The sequence below is a fragment of the Elephas maximus genome, chromosome 1 (assembly GCF_024166365.1).
Source record: "Elephas maximus indicus isolate mEleMax1 chromosome 1, mEleMax1 primary haplotype, whole genome shotgun sequence".
NCBI lineage: Eukaryota > Metazoa > Chordata > Mammalia > Proboscidea > Elephantidae > Elephas > Elephas maximus.
In genome coordinates this window covers 232,214,607-232,240,674 of record NC_064819.1, presented here as the reverse complement: position 1 = coordinate 232,240,674, position 26,068 = coordinate 232,214,607, and the positions used below count along the sequence as shown (strand labels likewise).

At 44.1% G+C, this 26,068-nt stretch overlaps 1 protein-coding gene across 1 annotated transcript; it reads left to right on the top strand.

Annotated features, from left to right (window-relative positions):
• The first annotated feature begins 1,943 nt into the window (after nt 1-1,943).
• LOC126070334 (mas-related G-protein coupled receptor member H-like) lies at nt 1,944-26,068 on the top strand. Its single transcript, XM_049874424.1, is given in 5 exon segments — nt 1,944-2,884; nt 22,593-22,599; nt 23,132-23,309; nt 25,736-25,927; nt 26,013-26,068. Coding segments are annotated over 5 exon segments (1,374 nt in total).

Below are 26,068 nucleotides of genomic sequence, written 5' to 3'. Positions count from 1 at the left end.
TTCTATCACCAAGGCCATATTTTCCAACTACTGATACTTCTTCTTTGTTTCCGAGTTTTGCATTCCAATCGCCAGTCATTATTAATGCATCTTGATTGCATGTTTGATCAATTTCAGACTGCAGCAGCTGATAAATCTTCTATTTCTTCATCTTTGGCCCTAGTGGTTAGTGCATAAATTTGAATAATAGTGGTATTAACTGGTCTTCCTTGTAGGCTTATGGATATTATCCTACCACTGACAGCGTTGTACTTCAGGATAGATCTTGAAACGTTCTTTTTGACGATGAATGCAACACCATTCCTCTTTGGGCTGTCATTCCCAGCATAGTAGACTTTATGATTGTCTGATTCAAAATGGCCAATACCAGTCCATTTCAGCTCACTAATGCCTAGGATATTGATGTTTATGCGTTCCATTTCATTTTTGATGATTTCCAATTTTCCTAGATTCATACTTCGTACATTCCAGGTTCTGATTATTAATGGATGTTTGCAGCTGTTTCTTCTCATTTTGAGTCGTGCCACATCAGCAAATGAAGGTCCCAAAAGTTTTACTCCATCCACCTCATTAAGGTCCACTCTACTTTGAGGAGGCAGCTCTTCCCCAGTCATCTTTTGACCGCCTTCCAAACTGGGGGGCTCATCTTCCAGCACTATATCAGACAATGTTCCGCTGCTATTCATAAGGTTTTCACTGGCTAATGCTTTTCAGAAGTAGACTGCCAGGTCCTTCTTCCTAGTCTGTCTTAGTCTGGAAGCTCAGCTGAAGCCCGTCCTCCACGGGTGACCCTGCTGGTATCTGAATACCGGTGGCATAGCTTCCAGCATCATAGCAACACACAAGCCCCCACAGTACAACAAACTGACAGACACTTGGGTAATGACCAAGACATGCTGACAATCCAGAAGTCACAACATCTAGTGAAATCTGTGAACCTCACATTGTCCTGGTCTTGGATACAACAAACCTTTATGTCTATCAATTCTAAGTAGCCTTTCCCTCACTGAACCCCAATTCCAACAGAACATCTGTCTCTTCCCTTTTTCTGTTCCCTTCCAACTCTACCATTTATGACTAGATTGTCCTGTCAGCTAAGTCTGAGTGGATGGTCCTCAATGGACAGGACAGGTAGGCATGACCATCTCTTGCTTGTGTTTATTGGTGAATGGGTAAACTTCCAGGGTGATGATGTAGATGTTACAAACTCAAAACCAGGGCATGGGGAAGACAGAATTGATGAAAGATGGGGCAAAAGTGATCGACAAATTTCCAAATGCACTACAATTACTTTCTTTACTTCTTTTGTGCACTGGATTTTACTCATTGGTGCATTTTTAAATAAGTATTTTTTTTAATCCAGTTCCAGATTCTGCCACCTAGTTCTGGTAAGAACCCTTAGAAAATCTCTTTCAGGCAGCTGGGGACAAACTGGGAATCCAATGGGCTTTCCCGCTGGACCAAGGACGAAGAGGGACCCCAGTCTGAGGGAATGATTGCTCACTGTTCAGTGAAGGGGATGTGAAGACTACAATGAGTTCTGTCTCGATAGAGAAATAACTTAAAAAAAAAAAATCCATTGCTATCCAGTTGATTCCAAATCATAGGACAGAGAACTGCCCCATAGGGTTTCCAAGGAGCGCCTGTTGCATTTGAACTGCCGACCTTTTGGATAGCAGCCAAACTCTTAACCACTATGCTACCAGGATTTCCAAAAATAATAGAAGAGGAGAAAGAGGGACAAAAGAGGAAGGTAAAACACAACAGGATCCTCTCTGCTTTCCCAGCCTCCCTCTCATACCAGTATATGGAGGATGATCCTTAATGACACTTAATGCCCCATGAAATGTGGAACAAATGGCACCCATAATCTCCATTTTCCATTTCTGACAACAGGTATACAGGAGAAGACTGGCGATTTCCCAAGAATGGAGCTATTGACAATGACCTTGAATCTTTTGGAATCCATACTTTACACTAGGAATGAGTCCTTGGATCAAGCAACCTGGACATCAGAGCAAGTGACCCAGCCTCTTTTAGATTCAAAAACTGTAGCCAGTCACATCTACATTTCCCAGCTCATTTGTGTACTGGGAGTATCTGGGAATGGACTTGTGATATCTTTTCTCATTTTCTACATCAAGAGGGAGCCTTTCACTGTCTACATTCTGCACATCGCCATTGCTGACTTCATGGTCCTCCTCTGCATGTCTGTCTTGCAGCTGGTGAGCATAATTTCAAACCACCCCAAAAATGATATCCAGTTAAACTACATCATCTGTCTGGTGATTTTCAGCTACAACACGCATCTCCACCTCCTCACGACCATCAGCGTGGAACGGTGCCTTTCAGTGCTTTACCACATCCGGTACCAGTGCCAATGACTAAGCCACCAATCTGCCATTACATACACCCTACTGTGGGCACTTTCTTTCCTTGAGTCTGGGTTAGAGAACTTCTTCTACCTCCTGCAAAAGCAGCCTAAATTCCCAGAATGTCGATACATGTACATATTTTCATGTACCTTGACCTTCCTTGCCTTTTTTCCTCTTATGGTCCTCTCCAGTCTGATCCTCTTCATCAAAGTTGGCTGTAACCGGAAGCCACATCAACCATCCAGGATCTATGTCATCATCACAGCCACTGTGGTGTTGTCTTTTGTCTTTGCCATGCCCATGAAGGCCCTGCTCATCCTGGCTTACTATGGCCATGATGAATCTATACGGCATTTCTTTCCTCATTTGAATATGTTGTCCACTATCAATCGCAGTGTCAACCCAATTGCCTATTTTGTGGTAGGTAGTATTAGGAGAAAGAAAAGCAGAAAGTCCCTAAAAGAAGCACCACAAAGGGCCGTTGAGGAAAAAACCCATGCCAGGCTTGGGTGGGAATTCTTCATAATCCTCTCCAACTTCAATGTCCTTCAACTAGGACACCTCTTGAGAGAAGTGTATTCTATGTTATCTCAGTGTGTGAAATGATAAGACTTTTGGGAAACCACTTCTCTAATTTCCAGCCTGGTAGCTCACATAAGATTAAAAAGAAATTCCTTAATTCCTCCTGGGAATTAATAATAACGACACCATTCATTATTGATATTGTATACTTTTCCATTGGTGACTTTGTGATCGTTAATATTTTTGAGCACTTACAATGGTCACGTACTAAGTGTGTTGCATACACTGTCTCATTTCATCTTCTTAACAACCTTGTGAGATTATGTTGTTATCCCACAGTCATGGATTGAATTGTGTCCCCCAAAAATGTGTGTCAACCCATCGGGGCCATGATTCCCAGTGTTGTGTGATTGTCTACCATTTTGTCATCCGATATGATTTTCCTCAGTGTTGTAAATCCTATCTCTGTGATGTTAATGAGGTGGGATTAGAGGTAGTTATGTTAATGTGTCAGGACTCAATCTAAAGGATTAGGTTGTATTCTAAACCAATCTCTTTTGAGATATAAAAGAGAGAAGAGAATAAAGAGATAGGGTGACCTCGAACCACTAAGAAACAAGAGACAGGAGAATAACATGTACTTTGAACCTGGGGTCCCTACCCTGAGAAGCCCCTCAGCTGGGGAAGATGGATGACAAGAGCCTTCCCCCACAGCCAACAGAGAGAGACAGCCTGCCCCTGGAGCTGGTGCACAGAATTCGGACTTCTAAGCTCCTAAAACTGTGAAAAAATTAATTTCTGTTTGTTAAGCCATTCACTTGTGGTATATCTATTATAGCAGCACTAGGTAACTAAGACACTCACTTTTACAGATGAACAGCTGAGGCCTAGAGAGGTTAAGTAGTTTCATAAGGTCACAGGGCTCAGATGTGGCAGGGCCAAAATGGAACTCAAGGAATCTGACTCCCAAACTAATACTTGCAACCAAAATACCCAGGACAGTCTTTCAAAGGTCATGTTTTGAAATTTTTATAATGCTGTCCTAAATACCATTCCCCCACTTTCTTTCACTTGCATCTTTTTTTTTTTTTTTAATCTTGTGTCCCCTATTTGTCAGAGGAAAAAGTTTTTTTTTTTCTTAGAAAGGAATAGGAATTATTGTTAATACTTACAGGCGATGCTAGGACAATTCTATAGAGACATCCTCGTCATTCAGAGCACTGAGTGCCCATCCCCGGATGAGCTGGGAAATAAATAAGATGTCCCATAGCCCCTTCAGACTGTCATTCTATAAGACTGAGAAAGAGCTTCAACAGAATCAGTGTAGCTTTGCCCGGGCATGGAAATTTCCACATTTGCGTGTGTGTGGGACGGGTATATACTCATGCATAAATTGTAACATACTGAAGACTACTTTCTTTGCAAGATGTGTAAAAACACACATATTTTCCAGAGTATTTAGCAAATAGCTGTTACACAATCTCTCCCAGCCCACCATGCACCAGTCCTCAAGTCATTCCTAAGTAGCTAGTTTCGACTGCTGCCAACTCTTGTTGGAATGAGGTGTTTTCTTTTTTTATTAAAATAAAAATGTTTTGCCATAGTCCCAAGGCACCGCTGCTGGACTTCACTATTTTAAACCAACTAAGTTCAGGGCACTCTCTGGGACCATTTATAGATTCTGGTCATCCATCCATTTCTTACTGGGATAATCATGTGGTCCAAGCAGATTGTCACATAATAAGTTCTCACTAAGTTGAAATGCCACTCAACCAGGAATTTTACTCAGTGTATTACGACTTGGTGGTGTCTGGACAGATCTAAGAAAGGATAAGGATGTGCTTCATAAAACATAAATTAGAAAAAGCATTTTTAATAAATATATTGATTGATTAATATTCCATAGTATAGGGAGTACTCAATGGAATGGAGAAGAAAGATATTGAGACACCAATAAATAAATTGGTAGGGAACATGGTAAATAATTTACACATACACACACACACAAATACAAATGGCCCATAAACATGCAAAATGCTCAAACTCTCTAGTAATCAAAAATGTAAATTAAAATAACATTTGCCTTTGCAAAATTGCTCTTTGGTGGTATATATATTTGTCTTGCCCTCAGAAGCATTTTAAGAAATTGTTATAATAAACCTCTCACTGTGTTTGTTGAAGAGATACAGTTGAGGACATTATCCACCACATCACACAATGTCCTCTTTATGACATCTCAGCATCAGGAAGAAGTACCTTCTCTGGAATAGGTGTTCTTTAGAGATTTGTATGGACAATATGAGTCTTATGAAGTATTTTTCTCTTTTCGCTTTGACTGACAGGAAGTTCAGAACGAATTTATGACCTATCTTAAACAACTATACAGGACCATGTACCAACCAGGTGTTAGGTTTGCTTATTGCTTTTATTTTGTCACTATCATTATCTTTCCCCCAAACCTGCAGTTATTTATATTATCCATTAGTATTCACTCTGTCTTGGTGAACCACTTTAATGATAGAAGGGGCTATAAATAAACCTTTGAAGGTTGAGACAGGTTTTACTTAGAAAACTTCTGAATCTTCTCCAGCATGTGAACAAAACATAATCAAGACCACAAAGCTGCATAGAGCATGTCTGAGAAGATTTCTTTTTTTTTTTTTTTCATTTTTTTGATGTGATTCAGATGAAGATTTACAGAGCAAATTAGATTCTTATGAAACAATACACATATTGTTCTGTGACATTGGTTGCCAGCCCCAAGACGTGTCAATACTCTCCCATTCTCAGCCTTGGGCTCCCTATTTCCATTTGTCCCACTTTCCTGTCCCCTCCTACCTTCTGGTCCTTGCCCCTAGCCTGGTGTGCCCTTTTAGTCTTGCATACATGGTTGAGCTACAGTATTATTGTTTGTTTTATGGGCCTATCTAATCTTTGGCTGAAATGTTAACTTTAGGAGTGAATTCAGTGCTGACTTAAAAGGGTGCCTGGAGGGGGGCCATAGTCTCAGGGTTTCTTCAGTCTTTGCCAGACCAGTAAGTCTGGTCTTTTTTTGTGAGTTAGAATTTTGTTCTACATTTTTTTCCAGCTCTGTCCAAGACCTTCTATTATGATCCCTGTGAGAGAAGTTGGTGGTGGAAGCCGAGCACCATCTAGTTGTGCTGGACTCAGTCTGGTGCAGGTTGTGGTAATTGTGGTCCATTATGAGAAGATTTTGATCTCAAAGATTTTCAGAGCATAAGTTAACAATTGCCCACCACTTTTATCATAGAAAAGGAGCCCTAGTGGTGCAGTGGTTAAGAGCTCAACTGCTAAACAAAAGTTTAGCAATTCCAATCTAGCAGCCAATCCTTGGAAACCCTATAGGGCAGTTCTGCTCTATCCTATATGGGTTGCTACAATTCAGAATTGACTCAACGGCAGCAGGTTATCATAGAAAAATTCTAACAATGCCCCTACAAAGCTTGAATTTGACAATGTAACTTTCAAATGAGCCCACTACTACCAGTAGGTTGCAAAATGAACCTTTAAGTAAATAAATTAGTTCACTTGCTGTATACACTTACTGGATATAGACCATTTAAATTTGGGCCAAATATCTGCCGAAATAAAATCATTTTAGTTTTAATTAAGTAAATTTAAATTAAAATGTTCATCCTGACAGTATTTAGATTTTAGGGCAATTATCTATTAAAAGAACTCTTTGTTGTCGTTAGCTGAGTCATGTCCCCCTCCCCAACCCCCAACTCATGGCAACCCCATGCACAACAGAACAAAACACTGCCTGGTCCTGCGCCACCCCATGATCAGTTGTGGATGGAACCATTGTGATCCATAGGGTTTTCATTGACTGATTTTCGGCAACAGATCACCAGGCCTTTCTTCCTAGTAAGTCAGTCTGGAAGCTCCACTGAAACCTGTTTACCATCAGAGCAACATGCAAGCCTCCACTGACAGATGGGTGGCAGCTGAGCATGAGGTGACTTGGCTGGGAATCAAACCCGGGTCTTCCACATGGAAGGCGAAAACCCTACCACTGAACAACCACTGCCCTTCTGATAACAATAATATGGGGGGATATTTATCTTTTCATTCTCGGTAGCCCTTTGTTTCTGTCCCAGCATCCAAAAACCCTTCCTGCCTCTTCTAGTCATAGAAAGTAATTACTTATATCCCTTCTCTCTGCTCTTGACAACCACAGCTTAGTCATGGAACTGAAGAATATCCATCAGAAACTCCTGACCAGGACTTTAATTCATCCATTAAAAAAGTATTTTCTGCTATTAAGAAAACATTCTGCATCCCACTTTGAAGAGTGGCATCTGGGGTCTTAAACGCTAGCAAGCAGCCATCTAAGATGCATCAATTGGTCTCAACCCACCTGGAGCAAAGGAGAATGAAGAACACCAAGGATACAAGGGAATTACAAGCCCAGGAGACAGAAAGGGACACATGAACCAGAGACTACATCAGCCTGAGACCAGAAGAACTAGATGGTGCCTGGCTACAGCCGATGAGTGCCCTGACAGGGAACTCAACAGAGAACCCCTGAGGGAGCAGGAGAGCAGTGGGATGCAGACCCCAAATTCTCATAAAAAGACCAGACTTAATGGTCTGACTGAGACTGGAGGGACCCCAGTGGTCATGGCCCCCAGACCTTCTGTTGGCCCAGGACAAGAACCATTCCTGAAACCAACTCTTCAGACATGGATTGGACTGGACAATGGGTTGGAGAGGTATGCTGGTGAGGAGTGAGCTTCATGGATCAGGTGGACACTTGAGACTATGTTGGCATCCCCTGCCTGGTGGGGAAATGAGAGGGTAGAGGGGGTTAGAAGCTGGCGAAATGGACATGAAAAGAGAGAGTAGAGGGAGAGAGTGGGCTGTCTTATTAGGGAGAGTAAGTTTTTATGTGAAAGACTGACTTGATTTGTAAACTTTCACTTAAAGCACAATAAAAATTATAAAAAAAAAAAAAAAAAAAACATTTTCTGAATATCTGCATATGGCAGGCACTGTTCCAGATACTGAGGACACAACAGGGAACAAGTGTGGTAAGATGGATCATTTTTTTATGGACTTTCTCACCATGGCCTTGTAATATCCACCAAATGATTGGGTGAGACTATGCAAATAAGGTTCTTGTGGTCCACCAAGGGGACTGAACAGTTTGCTAACAATGCAAATAAGGTGTATGGAATCCTATAGGGATTGGGACCATGCGAATAAAGTGTATGGAACCCTAATGAGGGGATTAGTCAGTTTTGCCATCCTGCTAGGCTTAAAATGAGCCATCCCAGAGGTGGAAAGGGGGACCTGACTACCACCAAGAAGAAGAGAATTGAGCAGAGTGCGTCATTTGGACTTGCGGTCCCTGCACTAGGGATGTCCTAGACCCAGGAGACAGAGAGCTGTAACACCAGAGACAGTGAGAAACGGCAAGAAACAACAGCAGAGAAATGGTGGCAGCAGAGGCAGCAGAACCAGGGTGAGATGGCACAGCGGGTTTCCCAGCCCATGGAGCAAGGCGGTTACAGTGGATGTGCTGACCCAGAGAAAGAGAGAGCTGAGTGCCTCCGGGACGAGGCTTACAGGCAGAGTGAAGTGCTCCTGGGCACTTATTGGTGGAGTTAAAGAGCTTTGTAATACTTGTCTGAGCAGGGCAGAGACCGGGCCGAGGGGTTCAAAGGGTCGAGAGGCCGAGGGCCAGGGAGAGGCCAGCCTCCGGGCATGGCTGAGAAGAGGCTGTCCTGATTGAAGAACTGTATCCTGAGTGTTTCCTGATCCTGAATTGTAACCTGTTACTTTCCTAATAAACCTCATAATCATGAGTATTGTCTGTAAGTTTTGTGTGGCCATTGCAACAAATTACCGAACCTAGAAGAGAAGTAGAAAGAGCTGAGGAAGGGACAGTTGGTGTCAAAATTGGTAAAAAAGTTGGAGGAGGCATGTCTGACCTTCACTTCATAGCAATTAGCCTTGGGCTGATGCTGACGGTGGCTCTTTCTTCCCCTCAAGAAGTCAGAGGAGGTCTGACAATACCGTCAAACCATTTTTACAAGGCAAAGTCCCTACCTTCAAGGAGCTTACATTCTACTGGGGAGATAAGCAATAAAAATGAAATGTATGTAAGGCACCAATGAGCACTACAAATAAACATAAAGCAGAATAAAGGGTTAAAGAGAGATAGCTGTGATTTTAGAGATGGTAGCCAGGGAAGGCCTCTTGGTAGAAGCAACATTTGAGAAAAGACCTGACTGAAGTGAGGAAAAACGTCATTTGACTCTGAATCTAGAGTGAATAAAGCAAAGTTATTTAGAGATTAGTCATGGCAGCTGCAGTGGAGTCAAAAGGACAGTGGACAGGAGACAGCTTGGAGGGGTTCTCACTAGTCTAAGATGGGACCATATGGACATCAGTCATAATGACAATGATGCCTACAACAAATAAGACATGTGTGTATCAGTGAGGGCTCAGTCAGAAAAACGGAGCTGCTAAAGGCACAATGGGATGAGGAGGAACTAAGTCTGGAAGAGAGGAGTCAGAGGATGCTAGAAGTCACTAACCACAATAGCCTGAAGCACTGGTGCAAGTGGTCTTGAAGGAAAATTCCAGAAGCTGTGCATGTCAGGCCCCTGAGGTGGGAGCACAGATGGTAAGCCCATGGGGGGGCATGAGGGAGCCGTTGCCACTGTGGAAACTCCAGCCAAGAGCTTAATGATTGGTGTGGGCTCACTGTTGGTTGTCAGAGCCAGGAGTTGGGAAGACAAGCTAAAATCTGGAGCCTGATGGGCACCTCTGTGTCTGTTATTATGTTTGACCACAAAACCTTCTCAGGATGAAGGTGTCTTCTTCCCTTCCGTCTTCCAAATCTCTCACGAGTTCCTTTTTTGGCCAACTTTAACTCAGGACCATATAGGAAAGGGGATTCTGGGAAATATAATTTCCAGGCTTAAATACATCACACAGTCCAGCACAATATACCCTTTTGTCACTGTACTATCCATATTCACCTATTTCAATCCTGTTTAATTTGAATCAGATGGAACAAGCCAAAATTTCACTCTCTAAGCCCCTACTTACCTACTCCTTCTATTAGACCACAGTGGCATTTTGGGTCCCTAGGAATTAGTGCCAACTTTTTTAATTACACTGTCTAGAAACCTCCCCCTTTTCTGAGAGAACAGGTATTTCCCTTTCTCCAGTGCTCACTCATTCTGCTCAATGGCCATGTGTCAATGGCAGCACCTCCCATTAACATTACTGGCCTGCAGAGAACACTCATTACAAACCCTCTCAGGGAGGCCATGCTCCTTTCACTAATATATTTCTCTAAGGCTTGCTATAAAATTTTGTAAAATCAGTAAAATATTGCTGAAGATCATTCAAAAGTGGCTGCAGCAGTATATCAACAGGGAACTGCCAGAAATCCAAGTCGGGTTCAGAAGAGGACACAGAACCAGGGATACCATTGCTGATGTCAGATGGATCCTGGCTGAAAGCAGAGAATACCAGAAAGATGTTTATCTGCATTTTATTGACTATCTGAAGGCATTCGACTGTGTGGGTCATAACAAATTATGGATAACATTGCAAAGAATGGGAATTCCAGAACACTTAATTGTGCTCATGAGGAACCTATACTCAGATCATGATGCGGTTGTTTGAACAGAACAAGGGAATATTGTGTGACTTAAAGTCAGGAAAGATATGTGTCAGGATTGTATCCTTTTACCATACCTATTCAGTTTGTATGCTGAACAAATAATCTGAGAAGCTGGAATGCATGAAGAAGAACGGGGCATTAGGATTGGAGGAAGACTCATCAACAACCTGTGTTATGCAGATGACACAACCATGCTTGCTGAAAGTGAAGATGACTTGAAGCTTTTATTGATGAAGATCAAAAGCTACAGCCTTCGGTATAGATTACACCTCAACATAAAGAAAACAAAAATCCTCACAACTGGACCAATAAGCAACATCAAGATAAACGGAGAAAAGATTGAGATTGTCAAGGATTTCATTTTCCTTGGATCCACAATCAACAGTCAAGAAATCAAACGACGTATTGCACTGGGCAAATCTGCTCCAAAAGACCTCTTTAGACTGTTAAAAAGCAAAGGTGTCACCTTGAAGACTAAGGTGTGCCTGACCCAAGCCATGGTGTTTTCAATCGCCCCATATGCATGCGAAAGCTGGACAATGAATAAGGAAGACCGAAGAAGAATTGATGCCTTTGGATTGTGGTGTTGACAAAGAATATCGAATATACCATGGACTGCCAAAAGAACAAACAAATCTTTCTTGGAAGAAATACAGCCAGAATGTTCCTTAGAAATAAGAATGGTGAGGCCTCTTCTCACATACTTTGGACATGTTATCAGGAGGGATCAATCCCTGAAGAAGAACATCACGCTTGGTAAAGTGGAGGGTCATCAAAAAAGAGAAAGACCCTCAATGAGATGAACTGACACGGTGGCTACAATAATGGGCTCAAGCATAAAAATGATTGTGACAATGGCACATGACGGGGCAGTGTTTTGTTCTGTTGCACATAGGGTTGCTATGAGTCAGAACTGACTCGACAGCACCTAACAACAACAACAACAAGACTTGGTGAAGATAGTGTCTTCTGGGTCCTCACAGTGAACACAGTAGGTGAATGTCATGGACTGAATTATATCCCCCAAAAGATGTGTGTATCAATTTGGCTGGGCCATGACTCCCAGTATTGTGTGGTTTTCCTCTATTTTGTGATTGTAATTTTACATTAAAAAGGACTAGGGTGGAATTGTAACACCCTTACTAAAGTCACATCGTTGGTCCCTTTTAAAGGGAGATTCCCTGGGGTGTGGCCTGCACCACTTTTTATCTTAAAAGGGATAAAAGGAAAGGGAAGCAAGGAGAGAGTTGGGAACCTCATACCACCAAGAAAGCAGAGCTGGCAGCAGGGTGCATCCTTTGGACCTGAGGTTCCTGCACTGAGACGCTCCCAGATCAAGGGAAGGCTGATGACAAGGACCTTCCTCCAGAGCCCATATGGAAAGACTTTCCCTGGAGCCAGCACCCTGAATTTGGCCTTTTGGCCTAATGGACTGAGAGAATAAACTTCTCTTTGTTAAAGCCATCCACTTGTGGTATTTCTGCTACAGCAGCACAAGATGACCAAGACAGTAAACAAGCAGAACATTCATCATAAACCCACCCCAACGTTGTTTCCCTAAGCCTTGGGTTACCTTCCTCCATAGTATATCAAAGAAATTTTGGCATCTCAAGTCCTTTGAATTGGCTCCGTAGCTATTCTGAGGGATGTGGGCTCCTATCATCAACCCCACTCTGTCCCTGCCCAGTTCCAGGGATCCAGAAACTTCCTAAAATCTAAACTTCCCAATTCTCTTCTGACTACTTTTTTCTTTCTTCAATTCCTGAGGTATCTGGTCTGAGGGTGAGAGGTGGAGAATGGGTGGAGGGAAAGCAGGTTCCTTAAATAGGACAGCCTTTCAAATCATTTCTGTCTTACTTGGCTTTTAGTTTAAAAGCGAAGAATGTGTCTTTGTTTCTCCAGGTCAGTCACTGCTGACCACTTCTAAAACAATAACTGCCCTCTTGTCTCGCTGCCCATGTTGGGTAGAGGGGACTCGAAGTAAAAACAGGATGAGGGGAAGAGTATCTCAAAGAATACTTCACATAATTCTTATACATAAGATTTTTATCTGAGAAGACTCTGGGTGGTCTCTTCTGTCCTCAACTTCATTGCCGCCTGATCAGGAATTTTCTTTAATTCCCAACTGTCTTTGTCAAACCAGGAACTGACACACAATTTGCTCAACCATAGAAGAGATAAAATTGATGTTGATTTGTCAATAATCAACTGGTAGGAGATGAAGAGAAAAACTTCTCTCAGTTTTCTCGTTTGTAAAATGGCACAATAAAGTTGTTGTTGTTGTTCATTACCATCGAGTTGGCTCCAACTCACGGAGATCTTATATGGAACAGAAAGAAACATTGCCCGGTCCTGTACCATCTTCACAATCATTGGTATGCTTGCGCCCATTGTTGCAGCCATCAATCAATCCATCTCATTGAAGATTTCCCTCATTTTTGCTAAGCCTCTACCAAATGTGATATCCTTTTCTAGCTATTGGTCTTTCCTGTTGACAGGTCTAAAGTAGGCAAGATGAAGTCTCACCATTCACTGGTCTAAAAACCATTCTGGCTGTTTACTCCAAGACTGATAACAATAAAGTAACAGGATAGATTTTGGAGATTTTTAAGCTGAGGTTCCCAGCCCCCTCACACAACAGCCCTCCAGCCATCCATCAAAGCCAGAGATATTAATTGTCCCAGGGGACGTAGGGCAGAGCTCCACCAAAAAGTCAAATTCTTGGCTGCTGAGATTAATTTGCATAGAATTTTGGGGAAAACAGAGCAGAGGGAACTCTATGAAAGCCAAAGTGCTTTTGATTTACAAAGGCTGGCTCTTGAAAGGGGGTTTATTTACATACTTTTTTTCAGGATTCTGAAGACTTGGCATGGCACATCTATAACAGCGCCTCTTGAATTCTGCACGGAGGTTACAAGGGAAATTATGAGTCAAAAAAAAAAAATGCATGATGGCAAAGGAATGATCTTTCCATCTGAAAAGAGATAAGTTATCTACTGACTGAGGTTGTGGGGAGCCAGAGCTTTAAGATGAAAGGTCTCTGAGTATCTTACGCCAGTAGGAAGGAAGGACTACAGAAAACGGAACCCCGAGTAGATTGGCTACAGGGTGCCTTTCCGGGAGCAGCACAGGATCTTTCACGCAAGCTTCATAGCAAACCCCTGGCTACAACCGCAGAGAAGAAGAAGCGAGGATGAGTTTAGGGCAGGAGTTTTGGACCCTTGTCTCAGGCAAAGCCTAATCAGGAAAACAGAACCACTTAAGGGAATTCTATGCAACAGGGTCTATACAGATGATGGAAGAGCCAAAAGCCCAACAAGGTATTACGGATTGAACAGTGTCCCAAAGAGACATGCTGAAGTCCTAACCCCTGTACCTGTGAGTGTGACTTTGCTTAGAAATAGGGTTGTTCTTTAGTCATCAGTTATGTTAAACGAGGTCATACCAGAGTAGGGAGGGTACTAATCCCAACCCCTTCTGAGTGGTGTTTTATAAAGGGGAAACCAGACACAGAAACCAAGTCACACACATGAGGAAGACACCACCTGAGGTCTTGTCTACCAGCCAAAGAACGCCAAAAGATGCCTGGGGGTGCAGAAGCTGAAAGAAACAAGGAAGGGTCTTCCCCTAAAGCCTTCGGAGAGAACATGCCCCTGTCAATACCCTGAATTCTAGCTTCTAGCCTCCAGAACTGTGAGAAAATAAATATTTATTGTTTTAAGCCACCCAGTCTGTGGTGCTTTGCTACGGCAACCCCAGAAGACTAAGACACAGGAGATGTGAGGGAACCGGGAGACTAGCGACAGAAAATCACCATCACCCTCACCTGGAGGGCAAAGGGAGGAGGGTGTTACTGGGCCACAAGGGCTATGCAGCTGCTGCCCAAGAAGCCTCAGAGTCAAGTGTGAAGGGAAGAAACACCTGGCTCCTTCATCCCTCCCTCCCAACTTCAACCTCCCTACAGGGCCCCCAGGGACCTGCCTTTGGTGATGGACAGCAGAACGTAGCAGGGCGGGGCTGGGGCGGGGAATGATCTAGGGCAGATGGACTTAGGACTAGCACACCCCCAAGGGGACTGTGCAAACCTGGCGGTCCTGAGAGGTGTAGGGTTGAGACCAGTAAGACGCAGTGAGAGAGAACCCAGTGACCCAGAGCCCAAGCCAGGATGTGGGGCCTCGGCAAAGGTCAGCGTGTGAGAGACAGGAAAAATGCCAATGGCTTTTCAACAGAAGCCAGCGGACGGGAACGGAGGACCAGATGCCCTTTCCCATGCAGGAACACAAGCCAGACCTGTCCCCAGGAGCTTAGATCTTGGCCAGGGAGATGGGAAAGAGGGAGGAAGGGGAATCCTGAGACTAAGCTTTACATCACAAGTGACTGATCCTATCTGAAGTGGTAAGATTGAGTACCTACCGCCCTACAACTTAGAGGAAATGGGGGCTTTTGAGTTAATTTTAATAATGGAGGAATGATCAAAGTACATTTCTGCGCTTCCAAATAAACCAAAAACCCATTGCCATCGAGTCGATTTCGACTCACAGCGACCCTATAGGACAGAGTAGAACTGTCCCGTAGAGCTTCCAAGGAGCACCTGGCAGATTCGAACTGCCGAGCTCTTGGTTATCAGCCGCAGCACTTAACCACTGTGCCACTTCCAAATATGTGATTGTAAAAGTAATGCCCACAGCATTAATACCTACCTGCATTCGCTTCCTAGGACGGCTCTAACAAAGTACCACAAACTAGGTGGCTTGTAAGAACCGAAATGTATTGACTCACAGTTCTGGAGGCTGGGAGTCCGAGATCAGGGTGTCGGGCCATGCTGATTCCTTCTGAGGGCTCTGCGGGAGAACCCGTTCCATGCCTCTCTCCTAGCTTCTGTTGGCCGTGGTGATCCTTGGCTTCTTGTCTTGTAAATGCATCGCTCCAATCTCTGCTTCCATCTTCACATGGCCATCTTTCCTCTGTGTCTCTCTGTGTCTCTTCTCTTTTATAAGGACATCACTGATATTGGACTAGAACCCACCCCACTCCGGTAGACCTCATGTTAACTGATAACATCTCCAAAGACCCAATTTCCAAAGACAGTGATGTTCACAGGTGCCGGAGGTTAGGACTTCAACATATCTCGTTCAGAGACACAATTCCATCCGTAACACTTAGGTTTGTTGTCAGGATTTGGTGAAATGATGTAACGTCCCATATAATAATAGTTATTATTACACCTCTGTTTCTTTTTTTAAAAAAACTCTCTCATATGGCGATTTTACATACTGTTTATCCTCCTTAAATGCTTTTCTCCCAAGGTCAAATAAACGTGTGCACAGCCCCATTAGCATCCAGGTCTCAGCACAGGTGGCATTTCCCCAGAAAAGTATCCCTGGGGAATTTCTCCCCAAGTCTAAGGTTTTCCCATCACTCTACACTGTCTGCGTGGCACCTGGAGCTTTCCCTTTACCATGTTCATCACAGTTTGTAATTATTACTTATTTCTGTGTTAATTTTCTTAACATTTGTCTCCCACCCTCCTATCCTTCTTCCATCAGATCTGTGAGAGTAGCTCCCTATCCTTGCATTCCCAGGCTAGCCCAGTGCCTGACACAGGGGAGGGGCTCAGTAACAATTTGTTAAATGGAATAAATAAGTGAGTGGATCAGCAGAGATTCTGGGAAACAAAGAGAAACCCTGACTGTGTGAGGTTTGTCTGGTGCTGTCTAGATGATGCTTTCTGCTCTGGGCAGACCAGGAGTTTGCCGCAAGGAATTAAATTGAGTTATAGATAATAAAGGGAGTTACACTGTGCACACCTGAGTTTGTGCCTTGCGAAATTCCTGGGGGGTAGGAACATATCTATAAATCTTTAAAAATCTAGAGTAAAGCTTTGTAGGAAGCTCTCAGACTAGCCCTTAGAACCCGCAATGAAGGTAAATTTGGGGATGCAGTCACTCATGCTGTGACTTTGGAGAGTGGGATTGTGGAAGCTTGGATTCCAATTGACAGCAGGGAGCTTTGTGTTTCCGGCTGTACAGAATTGAACTTCACGAGCCCAAGGCTGCTCTGTGATTAGGTCTTCATGTGGAAGAATTGATTAAAAGCTTAAATTAAATAAGAAGCAAGTTGAATGATTTTTCATGCTAGGACTATTCAAAATCTGCTGCCTAAAGTAATCTACTTGAAAATAATCATATATTTTATCTCACTCCTAGTGTAGGACTTGTCCTAAGAAGCAGCAAGCAAGTTTTCTAATTTTAACATTTTGGTTTTCCTTACTTTATCTTAATTATACCTTTGTATGTTACTCTTAATTAATTTAACCTCTATTGTATTGATTTCTTCTGTATTTTCCTTTGGGACTCTGTAAAACAGAAGTGTAAGACCACAAGTTGGGAGAAAGGTCATGTATTTCAAACACAAATAGATGGGGCTGTGAAAGATTTGTATCTCTGTGCTTGACCATGAATGGCCTTTAACCTGTTTCGACTTTAACAAAGAAATTTCCTTGGGCAATATTTGCCCATTCTGGTGTAACTTATGCGACTAGTGCTTAATAGCTGCCACTGAAGCTGGTATTCTTATTCAGTTCTATAGTGTTAGAATAACTTTCACTGCTGACGATGTAAATGAAGTGTGACTGTTGGATTCACTTCTGTGCCATTTTTATAAACAATAGTTTTACACACACACAAAAAGCCAAAACTAAAATATGATAACTAGTAAGTTCCAGTTCTTTCCAACCTGATTTGTTGTTCTCAGTTGCTGAGTTGGCTTGGACTCATGGTGACCCCGTGTGTAACAGAGCGAAACGTTGCCTAGTTCTGCGCCATCTTCGTGATTATTGGTATGTTTGAGTCCATTGCTGTGGCTGTTGTGTCGGTCCATCTCACGGAGGGTTTTCCCTTGTTTTCAATGATCCTCTGCTTTACCAAACACGATGTCCTTTCCTAGTGATCTGTCAAGGTCTCACTATCCTCACTTCTAAGGAGCATCCTGGTCGTATTTCTTCTAAGACTAATTTGTTCGGCTTTTTGTTGTTGGTGGTGGTGGTCCATTGTTGTTGTTAGGTAACGCCGAGTCGGTTCCAGCTCATAGTCACCCTACGAACAACAGAATGAAACACTGCCCGGTCCTGAGCCTTCCTCACAGTCATCGCTGTGTTTGAGTCCTTTGTTGCACCCACTGTGTCAATCCATCTCATTGAGGGTCTTCCTCTTTTTCACTGACCCTCTGCTTTACCAACAATGATGTCCTTCTGATAACATGTCCAAAGTACATAAGACGAAGTCTCTCCATCCTCTCTTCTAAGGAGCATTCTGGCTGCACTTCTTCCAAGACAGATTTGTTTGTTCTTCTGGTAAAAAAAAAATAATAATAATTTACTGTATTTTTCACAAATAGCATACCCACATAAATAACATGCACATGCATGTAACTTGCATAGAACATAGGAAGCTAATGCTCAAAGGGGTTGCATAGTTTGCCAAAACAATAAATGCACATATTATTTTTGATAAAATACGGTATTCTTTGCCAACACCACAATTTGAATGCATCAGTTCTGCTTCTGTCTGCCTTTCTCACTGAGAAAAAGCATTCCAAAAACTAAAACTCTAGATATGATTGGGGCTCTTGGCTGAAGTCTAGGCCAAATCCCTCTTTGTCCTAAGGGAATCCATTTTGTACTTTTAAAATGCAGTTTCTGTCTGTAAAAATTTTCTACTGTACCTCTGACCTAGATACAAGCAGTTTCTACAGAAAAATGTGGTTTTTCCCACCCTGCTGTATTCATAGATGAGTTTGTGGTTAGTAACAGCCAAGTAGAGATTATTCAGCATCAGTCAAGGAATCAAACAATGGATTGCATTAGGCAAACTTGATGCAAAAGACTTCTTTAAAGTGTGAAAAAGCAAAGATGTCACTTGGAGGACTAAGGTGTGCCTAACCCAAGCCAATCGTCTCATATGCATGCAAAAGTTGGACAATGAATAAGAAAGACAGAAGAAGAATTGATGCCTTTGAATTATGGCATTGATGAAGAATAATGAATATACCACGGACTACCAGAAGAACGAACAAATCTGTCTTGGAAGAAGTACAACCAGAATGCTCCTTAGAAGCAAGAATAGTGAGACTTCATCTCACATACTTTGGACATGTTATTAGGAGGGACCGGTCTCTGGACAAGGACATCATGCTTGGTAGAGGGTCATGGAAAAAGAGGAAGACTCTCAACGAGATTGATTGACACAGTGGCTGCAACAAAGGGCTCAAACATAGCAGCGATTATGAGGATGGCGCAGGACCAGGCAGTGTTTCATTCTGTTGTACATGGGGTCACTATGAGTTGGAACTGACTCAATGGCACCTAACAACAAGATTCAGGTGTGCACAGGTGTTAGCCATTGTGGTAAGCATGTGACTTTAGCAACAAAGCTGATTCTAAGAAGATTACCTCCCTTAAGACTTAAATTAGAATAAGTTTTCTGTATCAAAACACTTTTTCTCTTTTTGAGCATTAGAATACTTAGCATTTTCACCCTATTCCTTCAACAAACTCTTTTCTATTTCAAGAGAACTCACTCCCCACTATAACGCTGAAGTAACTCAGCGTAACACAGGCTGGCGATATCTGGATGCCAGGAAACATGTGATTTTAGTAGTCAACCAAAATTCTGTCACCTGGAGCCACCATTGCAAAACAGGTCAACCCCTGCAAGGATAGTCAACCAAGACCCTGAAATCTGCAACTTTGTAAATGTTAATCAATCAAAAATGTTTTAGCTGTACCCTTCTGTTCAGGGTTTTTTCCCTCGTAAGCCTCTGTAACACTGAGGCTCATGGGAGCACGTTGTTGGATTTGTCCCAGTACTGTGTTTCCCTGTTTTGCAAAATGTCTTTTTGCCATAATAAAGCTCTTTTTACTTTTAAGCAGACTTGTAGTTTATTCACTACGACATCGCTATCCAACTTTCACATGCACGCGAGGCGACTGAAAAGACCATGGCTTGGATCAGGCGCACCTTAGTCATCAAAGTGGTATCTTTGCTTTTTAATATTCTAAAGAGGTCTTTTGCAGCAAATCTGCCCAATGGAATACGTCCTTTGATTTCTTGGCTTTTCTATGGACAGTGACTATTGATCCAAGCAGAATGAAATTGCTGACCACCTGAGTTTATCATGATGTTCATCAGTCCAGTTGTGAGGATTTTTGTTTTCTTCACATTCAGGTGCAATCTATATTCACAACTGTAGTCTTTGGCCTTCATCAGGAAGTGCTTTGTTAGAGATGATCAAGCTGGTCAGCTGAGATTTACTGCTGCAAAAGTTCTGTTCCCACTTATGGCTAGAGAAAGAACATCTACTCCACCCATGAAGCTGTGCAACTTCACCTGCCTGGCAGTAAAGCGTCTTTTCTGTTCCACCCAAAATATACCTGAAGGGAAGCGGGCCAGGAAGGGAGCCACCTCGCCCAGAAGCCAGCATCAGTCTTCATCAGCATCTTCCCAACAACCACCCACAGGTCCAGGTGCAATTAGCTCTGTGTCAGTATCCCAAGCTTGTGTTATCCACAGTGAAACTCAACATGGACACTGAAAGCAGAGAGGGTAATCAGAGCAAACAGTCTCCAAACTACTTTCATCATGTCCCCTTATCTCCGTAAAAAGGTTGGACACTAACCCTGAGTGTGCATACTTATTTGTAAATTATATACATATGCTACATGTTCTGGGAACCCTGGTGGTGCAATGGCTAAAGCGATTGATTGCTAACCGAAAGATGAGCGGTTTGAAACCACCAGCAGCTCCATGGCAGAAAGATGTGGCAGTCTGCTTCCACAGAGATTTATAGCCTTGGAAACCCTGTGGGGTTGCTATGAGTCGGAATTGACTTGACAGCAGTTGGGGGGCTACATATTCTAATATGTTGTGTATAAAACAAAGTAGAAATTTTTAAGAATAAGTTCTCATATTTTCTTTCCAAACACCAATGTATGTCTTGGTTTTTACCACAAGTGTGATTCAAAGGTGAAGTAAATAGCCACCAATTTAGTACATTTTTTAAGGAACACTGGGAGGGCCCCATTTGTCCTCAATTTCCCAGCCAAATGTCAGAAATTCCATTAGAAATAATATCATGGGGTACAATTAAAGGATGATATCATTAGGGCACTTAACCAAGGAACCCATAAATACTCACAAACCTCCTTGTCCAATGACATTTCCCCATAAGTGTGCCATAAGCCAGACACAGCAGACAAAGCAACTCAACATTGGGAGCTGAACTTTGGCCCCAAACCCCGGGAGAATGACATGAACTCAGCCACACTGTACAGGACACTTTCCCTGCTGCCGACAAGGCCTCAGTCAGGGCACCCCCAGGCTGGCCAGCCTCTCTCTGTGGATTCAGAAATAGTTCCCCTTCTTCAGATGGGTATAGCCCCACACCAGGGGGACAGTTTAGAGAGACAAGGTGAGCACAGGAGACAAAACACACAACCGTCCTCAGTGGCCCTGGCACAGGAGCCTGGAACCAAAGCAACCTGCGACTGGCTCGATTTCCAAGCCCAATGCCCAAATCAGATGTCAGGGCGAGGTAAACGGCCGTTCCCACCCGTGCCGGAGGAAGCCAGGAGTGTGTTGGTGTAACCAAAAAGCCAGTTGCCATCAGCTCCAGCTCACGGCGGCCCCGTGTGTGTCAGAGTAGAACTGTGCTCCATAGGGCTTTCAGTGACTGATTTTTCAAAAGTGACCACCAGGTCTTTCTTCCAAGGAGCCTCTGGGTAGACTTGAACCTCCAACCTTACAGTCAGCTGCTGAGTGTCAGCCATTTGCACCACCCAGGAACTCTGGTCACCACTGTCCCTCCCCCATAGGCCGGTGGCAGCCTCCCTTTTCTTTCCATGCCCACCTCCTCCCTCCAACACTGCAACCTAAGTGATCCTTCTAAACATAAGCCCGACCACATCACTCCTCTGCTCAAAGCCCTCCAGTGTTCCCATCTTCTCTAAGCAGAAGCCGAGGTTAGCTCGAGACCAGCCCTACCTGATCCGGCCTCCATTTCTGCCTGACCTCCTCTTCGCTCGCTCAGCTCAGCTACACTGCCCCCCTTGCTGGGCACCAGCCTGGAACTCAGTCCCTCTCTCCACTGGGCTTTCACTCACACTCCCTGTCTTAGTCATCTAGTGCTGCTATAACAGAAATAACGCAAGTGGATGGCTTTAACAAAGAGAAGTTTATTTTCTCACAGTAAAGTTGGCTGAAAAGTCCAAATTCAGGGTGTCAGCTCCAAGGGAAGGCTTTCTCTCTCTCTGGGCTCTGGAGGAAGGTCCTTGTCCTCAATCTTCCCCTGGTCGAGGAGCTTCTCAGGCGCAGGAAGCTTCTTTCTTGGTGGTATGAGGTTCCCCACTCTCTGCTTGCTTCCCTTTCATCTCTTGAGAGATAAAAGGTGATGCAGGCCACACCCCAGAGAAACTCCTTTTACATTGGATCAGGGAGGTGACCTGAGTAAGGGTGGTGTTACAATCAGACCCTAGTCCTCTTAACATAAAATTACAATCACAAAATGGAGGACAGCCATACGATACTGAGAATCATGGCCTAACCAAGTTGACACATATTTCTGGGGGACACAACTCAATCCATGACAGTCCCTACCTCTGGGAGCCTCTCCTGGAGCACTCTGTGTAAAACTGCAACCCGGCCGTCCCTCCTAGCTGGCATTAGGACCTGCCAGGCCCTTCATCCTCTTCATCCTCTGACTGGCCATGAGAGTGCCAATTCCTGCCATTCTTGAGCATTGGGGGTGCTGTGGTTCCAGCAGCAGGTACTACCCAGGTGCTCAGTAACCCTCTGTGGAATGTGGGAACACCCACTCCAACGTCGTGACTGTGGAATACAGACACGCTTGGCAGGCACAGGAAAAAGTGCAAAGGGATGAGGGCTGTGTGAGAACGAGTCCTTCCTTTATTCCTTTACTGTTTTTAATAAAGTACAGATAAACCTCTAGCTGTCAAGGTGCTCGCGGCATCCCAGTTCAAAGGTGAGTGCGAGGTTTCCCTGGGACCGCGCAGCCGGTGGCCCCTGGCCTCCTGGGGACACGAGAGCAGGTGAACTGGGTCCAGGGCAGACTGAAGGGACCTTTGCAAATTCGCAAGCAAAAGCATCAGCCCCACAGCCGGAGCTAAACTTAGAACAGCTTTCCCTGGGCTCAAGCCACCCTGAGAAGTCATCTTCGCATCTCTCCACTTTCTACGCTGAGCCAGGGCCTTTGGCAGAGTCCTTGTGAACACTGGGGCGATTTCCCATGAGGGTTGGTGACTGAGGGGACGCCAGGGACTGGCCCATGCTGCACCACCTCCGAGGGCTGGAGGAAGACAGAGTGGGCAGAGGGAGGGCTGGAGCGGTGTGTGGGGGGTGTCACATGGCCCCCAGCCTGGTGCACAGAGCAGACGGACGAGGGGCAGAATGGAAACAACCAAGCCAGCTGAGCCCCTGGTTCTCCCCCTGTATTCTTCTCCCCAGAAATGCTGTCACCAGCAGCTAAAACATTATGATCCGAATCTTCTCCTCAGGAAAAAGGCACGCAGGCCGATGACGGCGAGTTCAGCCTGGAACCGGGAAAAGATGAGGGAACCTGTGCCCCTGAGGGTGGCCGTGCCCCTGAGGGAGCCCGTGCCCCTGAGGGAGCCCGTGCCCCTGAGGGAACCTGTGCCCGTGAGCTCCCGAGCGCTGACGTTAAGCCAAGGCTAGGTAAGCACCCTGGAAGAGTTTTGGGAAGAACTTTCCAGAAGACGGTATCAATAGTGTGGTGCCGCCACCAGCAATGGCTTTGCAGTCACCATCTCCAAGGTTTACACCCAGCCTCTGCTTCTTCATTATAAGATGGGGATGATAATACTCCTTACCTGATAAGATTGCAATGACAGCTAACATAAGCAGGTACTTAATGTAAGAGGAACTCTGGTGGTACAGTGGTTAAGCACTCGGCTGCTAACCGAAAGGTCAGTGGTTTGAACCCACAACCGCTCTGTAGGATAAAGATGTGGCAGTCTGCTTCCATAAAGATTATAGCCTTGGAAACCCTATGGGGCAGTTCCACCCTGTCCTATAGGGTCGATAAGAGTCAGAATCAACTCAACAGCAACGGGGTTAATAACTATTAATGTTACTAGGCAGTGTGGTAGACAAAATAATGCCCCTAAAGATGTCCACATCCTAATCCCAGGAACCTAAGAACATGTTACCTTACCTGGCAAAAGGGACTTTGCAGATGTGATTAAGAATCTCAAGATGGGAGAGTAGCCTGGATTACCCGGCTGAGCCCAGTGTAATCACAAGGGTCCTTAAAGCTGAAAACCTTTCCCAGCTGTGGTCAGGAGATGGCTCAGAGTGAGCGAGCATTCCCGGCTTTTAAGACAGCAGAAGAGGCCGCGACCAAGGGATGTGGGCAGCCTCTAGAAGCTAGAAAAAGCGAGGGTTTCTCCCCTCGAGCCTCCAGAAGGAACATAGCCCTGCCGATATCTTGATTTTAGGCCAGTGAGCTGTGTGTACAGAAGTTCTAACTGACAGAAAAAAAACAAAAAAGTTGTCATTGAATCGACTCTGGCTCATGGCACCTCCATGTGTATCAGAGAATAACTGTGTTTCCAATGGCTGATTTTTTTGGAAGGAGATCACCATTTAAAACAACACGGTTGTGTTGTTTTAAGCCACTAAGTTTGCGATGATTTCTTACAGCATCAAATAGGAGTGACTGCATGGAATTAAATGAAATTAAGCATTACAAAATATCTCAGAAGGCCTTCCCCCAAGCAGGAGGGGACACTTCTATTTTCAACACAGATATCATTTTTAAAAACATATTTTCATGGTTAAAATAATAGAAATGCATGCTCATTGCACACACACAAAAACGAAAATACAGAAAAAGAGAAAGCCTTTACATTTACAATTTTAAGCTTCTGTTTAATGCTTAGAAAGGCCTTCCTCATCCCAAGAGTAAATGTTTATTTCCTTCTATTATTTATATATTTTTTTATCTTGAAATCTACGAACTGTCTTCAATTTATTTTGGTATAAAGACCAAATTAAGGATCAACTCTATTTTTTTCTAAATGGCCAACTCCCAAAGCTTGTTAAATTTATCTTTCCCTCAGATTTAATATAACCCCTTTATCATAGCAAAATTCCTATATGCAGTCGATCTCTATACCTATATTCTTTCTATTTCTAGGTTAGTCCCACAACGTATTCATTATAGCTTTATGACACCATAGTTTCCTCAAATGTAACATGCAATTAATTACAAGCTGCACCATTTTAGGTCAGGTACCTTAAGAAAATACTGCCCATTAAACTATGACACACCATTGATTGCAAGAAGTATCTCCATCTTAAAGTCGTTCAAACGGGGAAAACGAATACCTGGGAGCAACGCAGCATGCAGTGTTAGCCAGGGCAAAGTCACCCTGGTTAACCTTTCCAGACTTTTCCTGATTACCTGTTGACTTTTCCAAATCTATTTTATACTTTGGCAAATCGCTACCACCATCAAAAAAAAACCTGAAAGTTTAATTAGGACTGCATGGGATTGTCAGACAAACATATATATGACACAAAGCATGCGTAATGGTCAGAGAGTAACAGGCTTTGCTTTCTCCGTGGTCAAAAAGGATTCCAAAGTTTACAGCCGCCATCATGATAGCGAGGATGGCACAGGACCGGGCAGTGTTTCCTTGTTGCATATAGGGTCGCCACGAGTTGGAACCGACTGGATGGCATCCAGCAAAACATGTTGTACCCGGAGAAACACTGAATGTGAGTAAAGACGACAGAAAGAGATAAAAGCTTTCTGTAGTAACACTGAATCACAGGAACCTCTGTATCTTTTAGAGAAAATGAAAGGCAGTTGAAGGATACAAAGAGAAAGGCTAGCTAATTTTAAGATAATTTTTAAGACTTATTTCTAGTCAAAAACTTTCTCACACAAAAATCTTATGAAGATAGTTTAAACTACAAAGAAACAAGGTTCAAAATTCTGACAGCAAGGACCATTTGATTAGGACCTCCCTCCCCACCCCCCACAGAACAAGGCCTGGAGGAAGATGGGGGGGTGCAGAAGGAATGACGCAAGGCAGCCACCCGCCCCACGCCCCCGTCCCGCCCACGCCCACCAGCCCAGGCCAAGGCCATGGCCACACCCATGTCCCTTCTCGCCCCGCCCACAGCCGCTGGCTTCACCAGTGGGGGACCCCACCCCCCTTGCCCAGGCCGCCAATCACGCCCACACCCGCCGACCCCGCCCAACCCTGGGCGTCGCCCACACCCCCTGGCCCTGCCCACGCCCCCGACAGCAGAGGCAGGACCAGGTCAGGTCTTCAGTGACTAGCACCTGGCCTCACCTGTGAAGTACCTCGCGTGAGCAGCACTAACAGTTCAGACCCCATCCCAAAGGGCAAGGCGGCCTCGCCGCGGTGGACGCGGGCTCCGAACGCACACGGGGAGTCTAG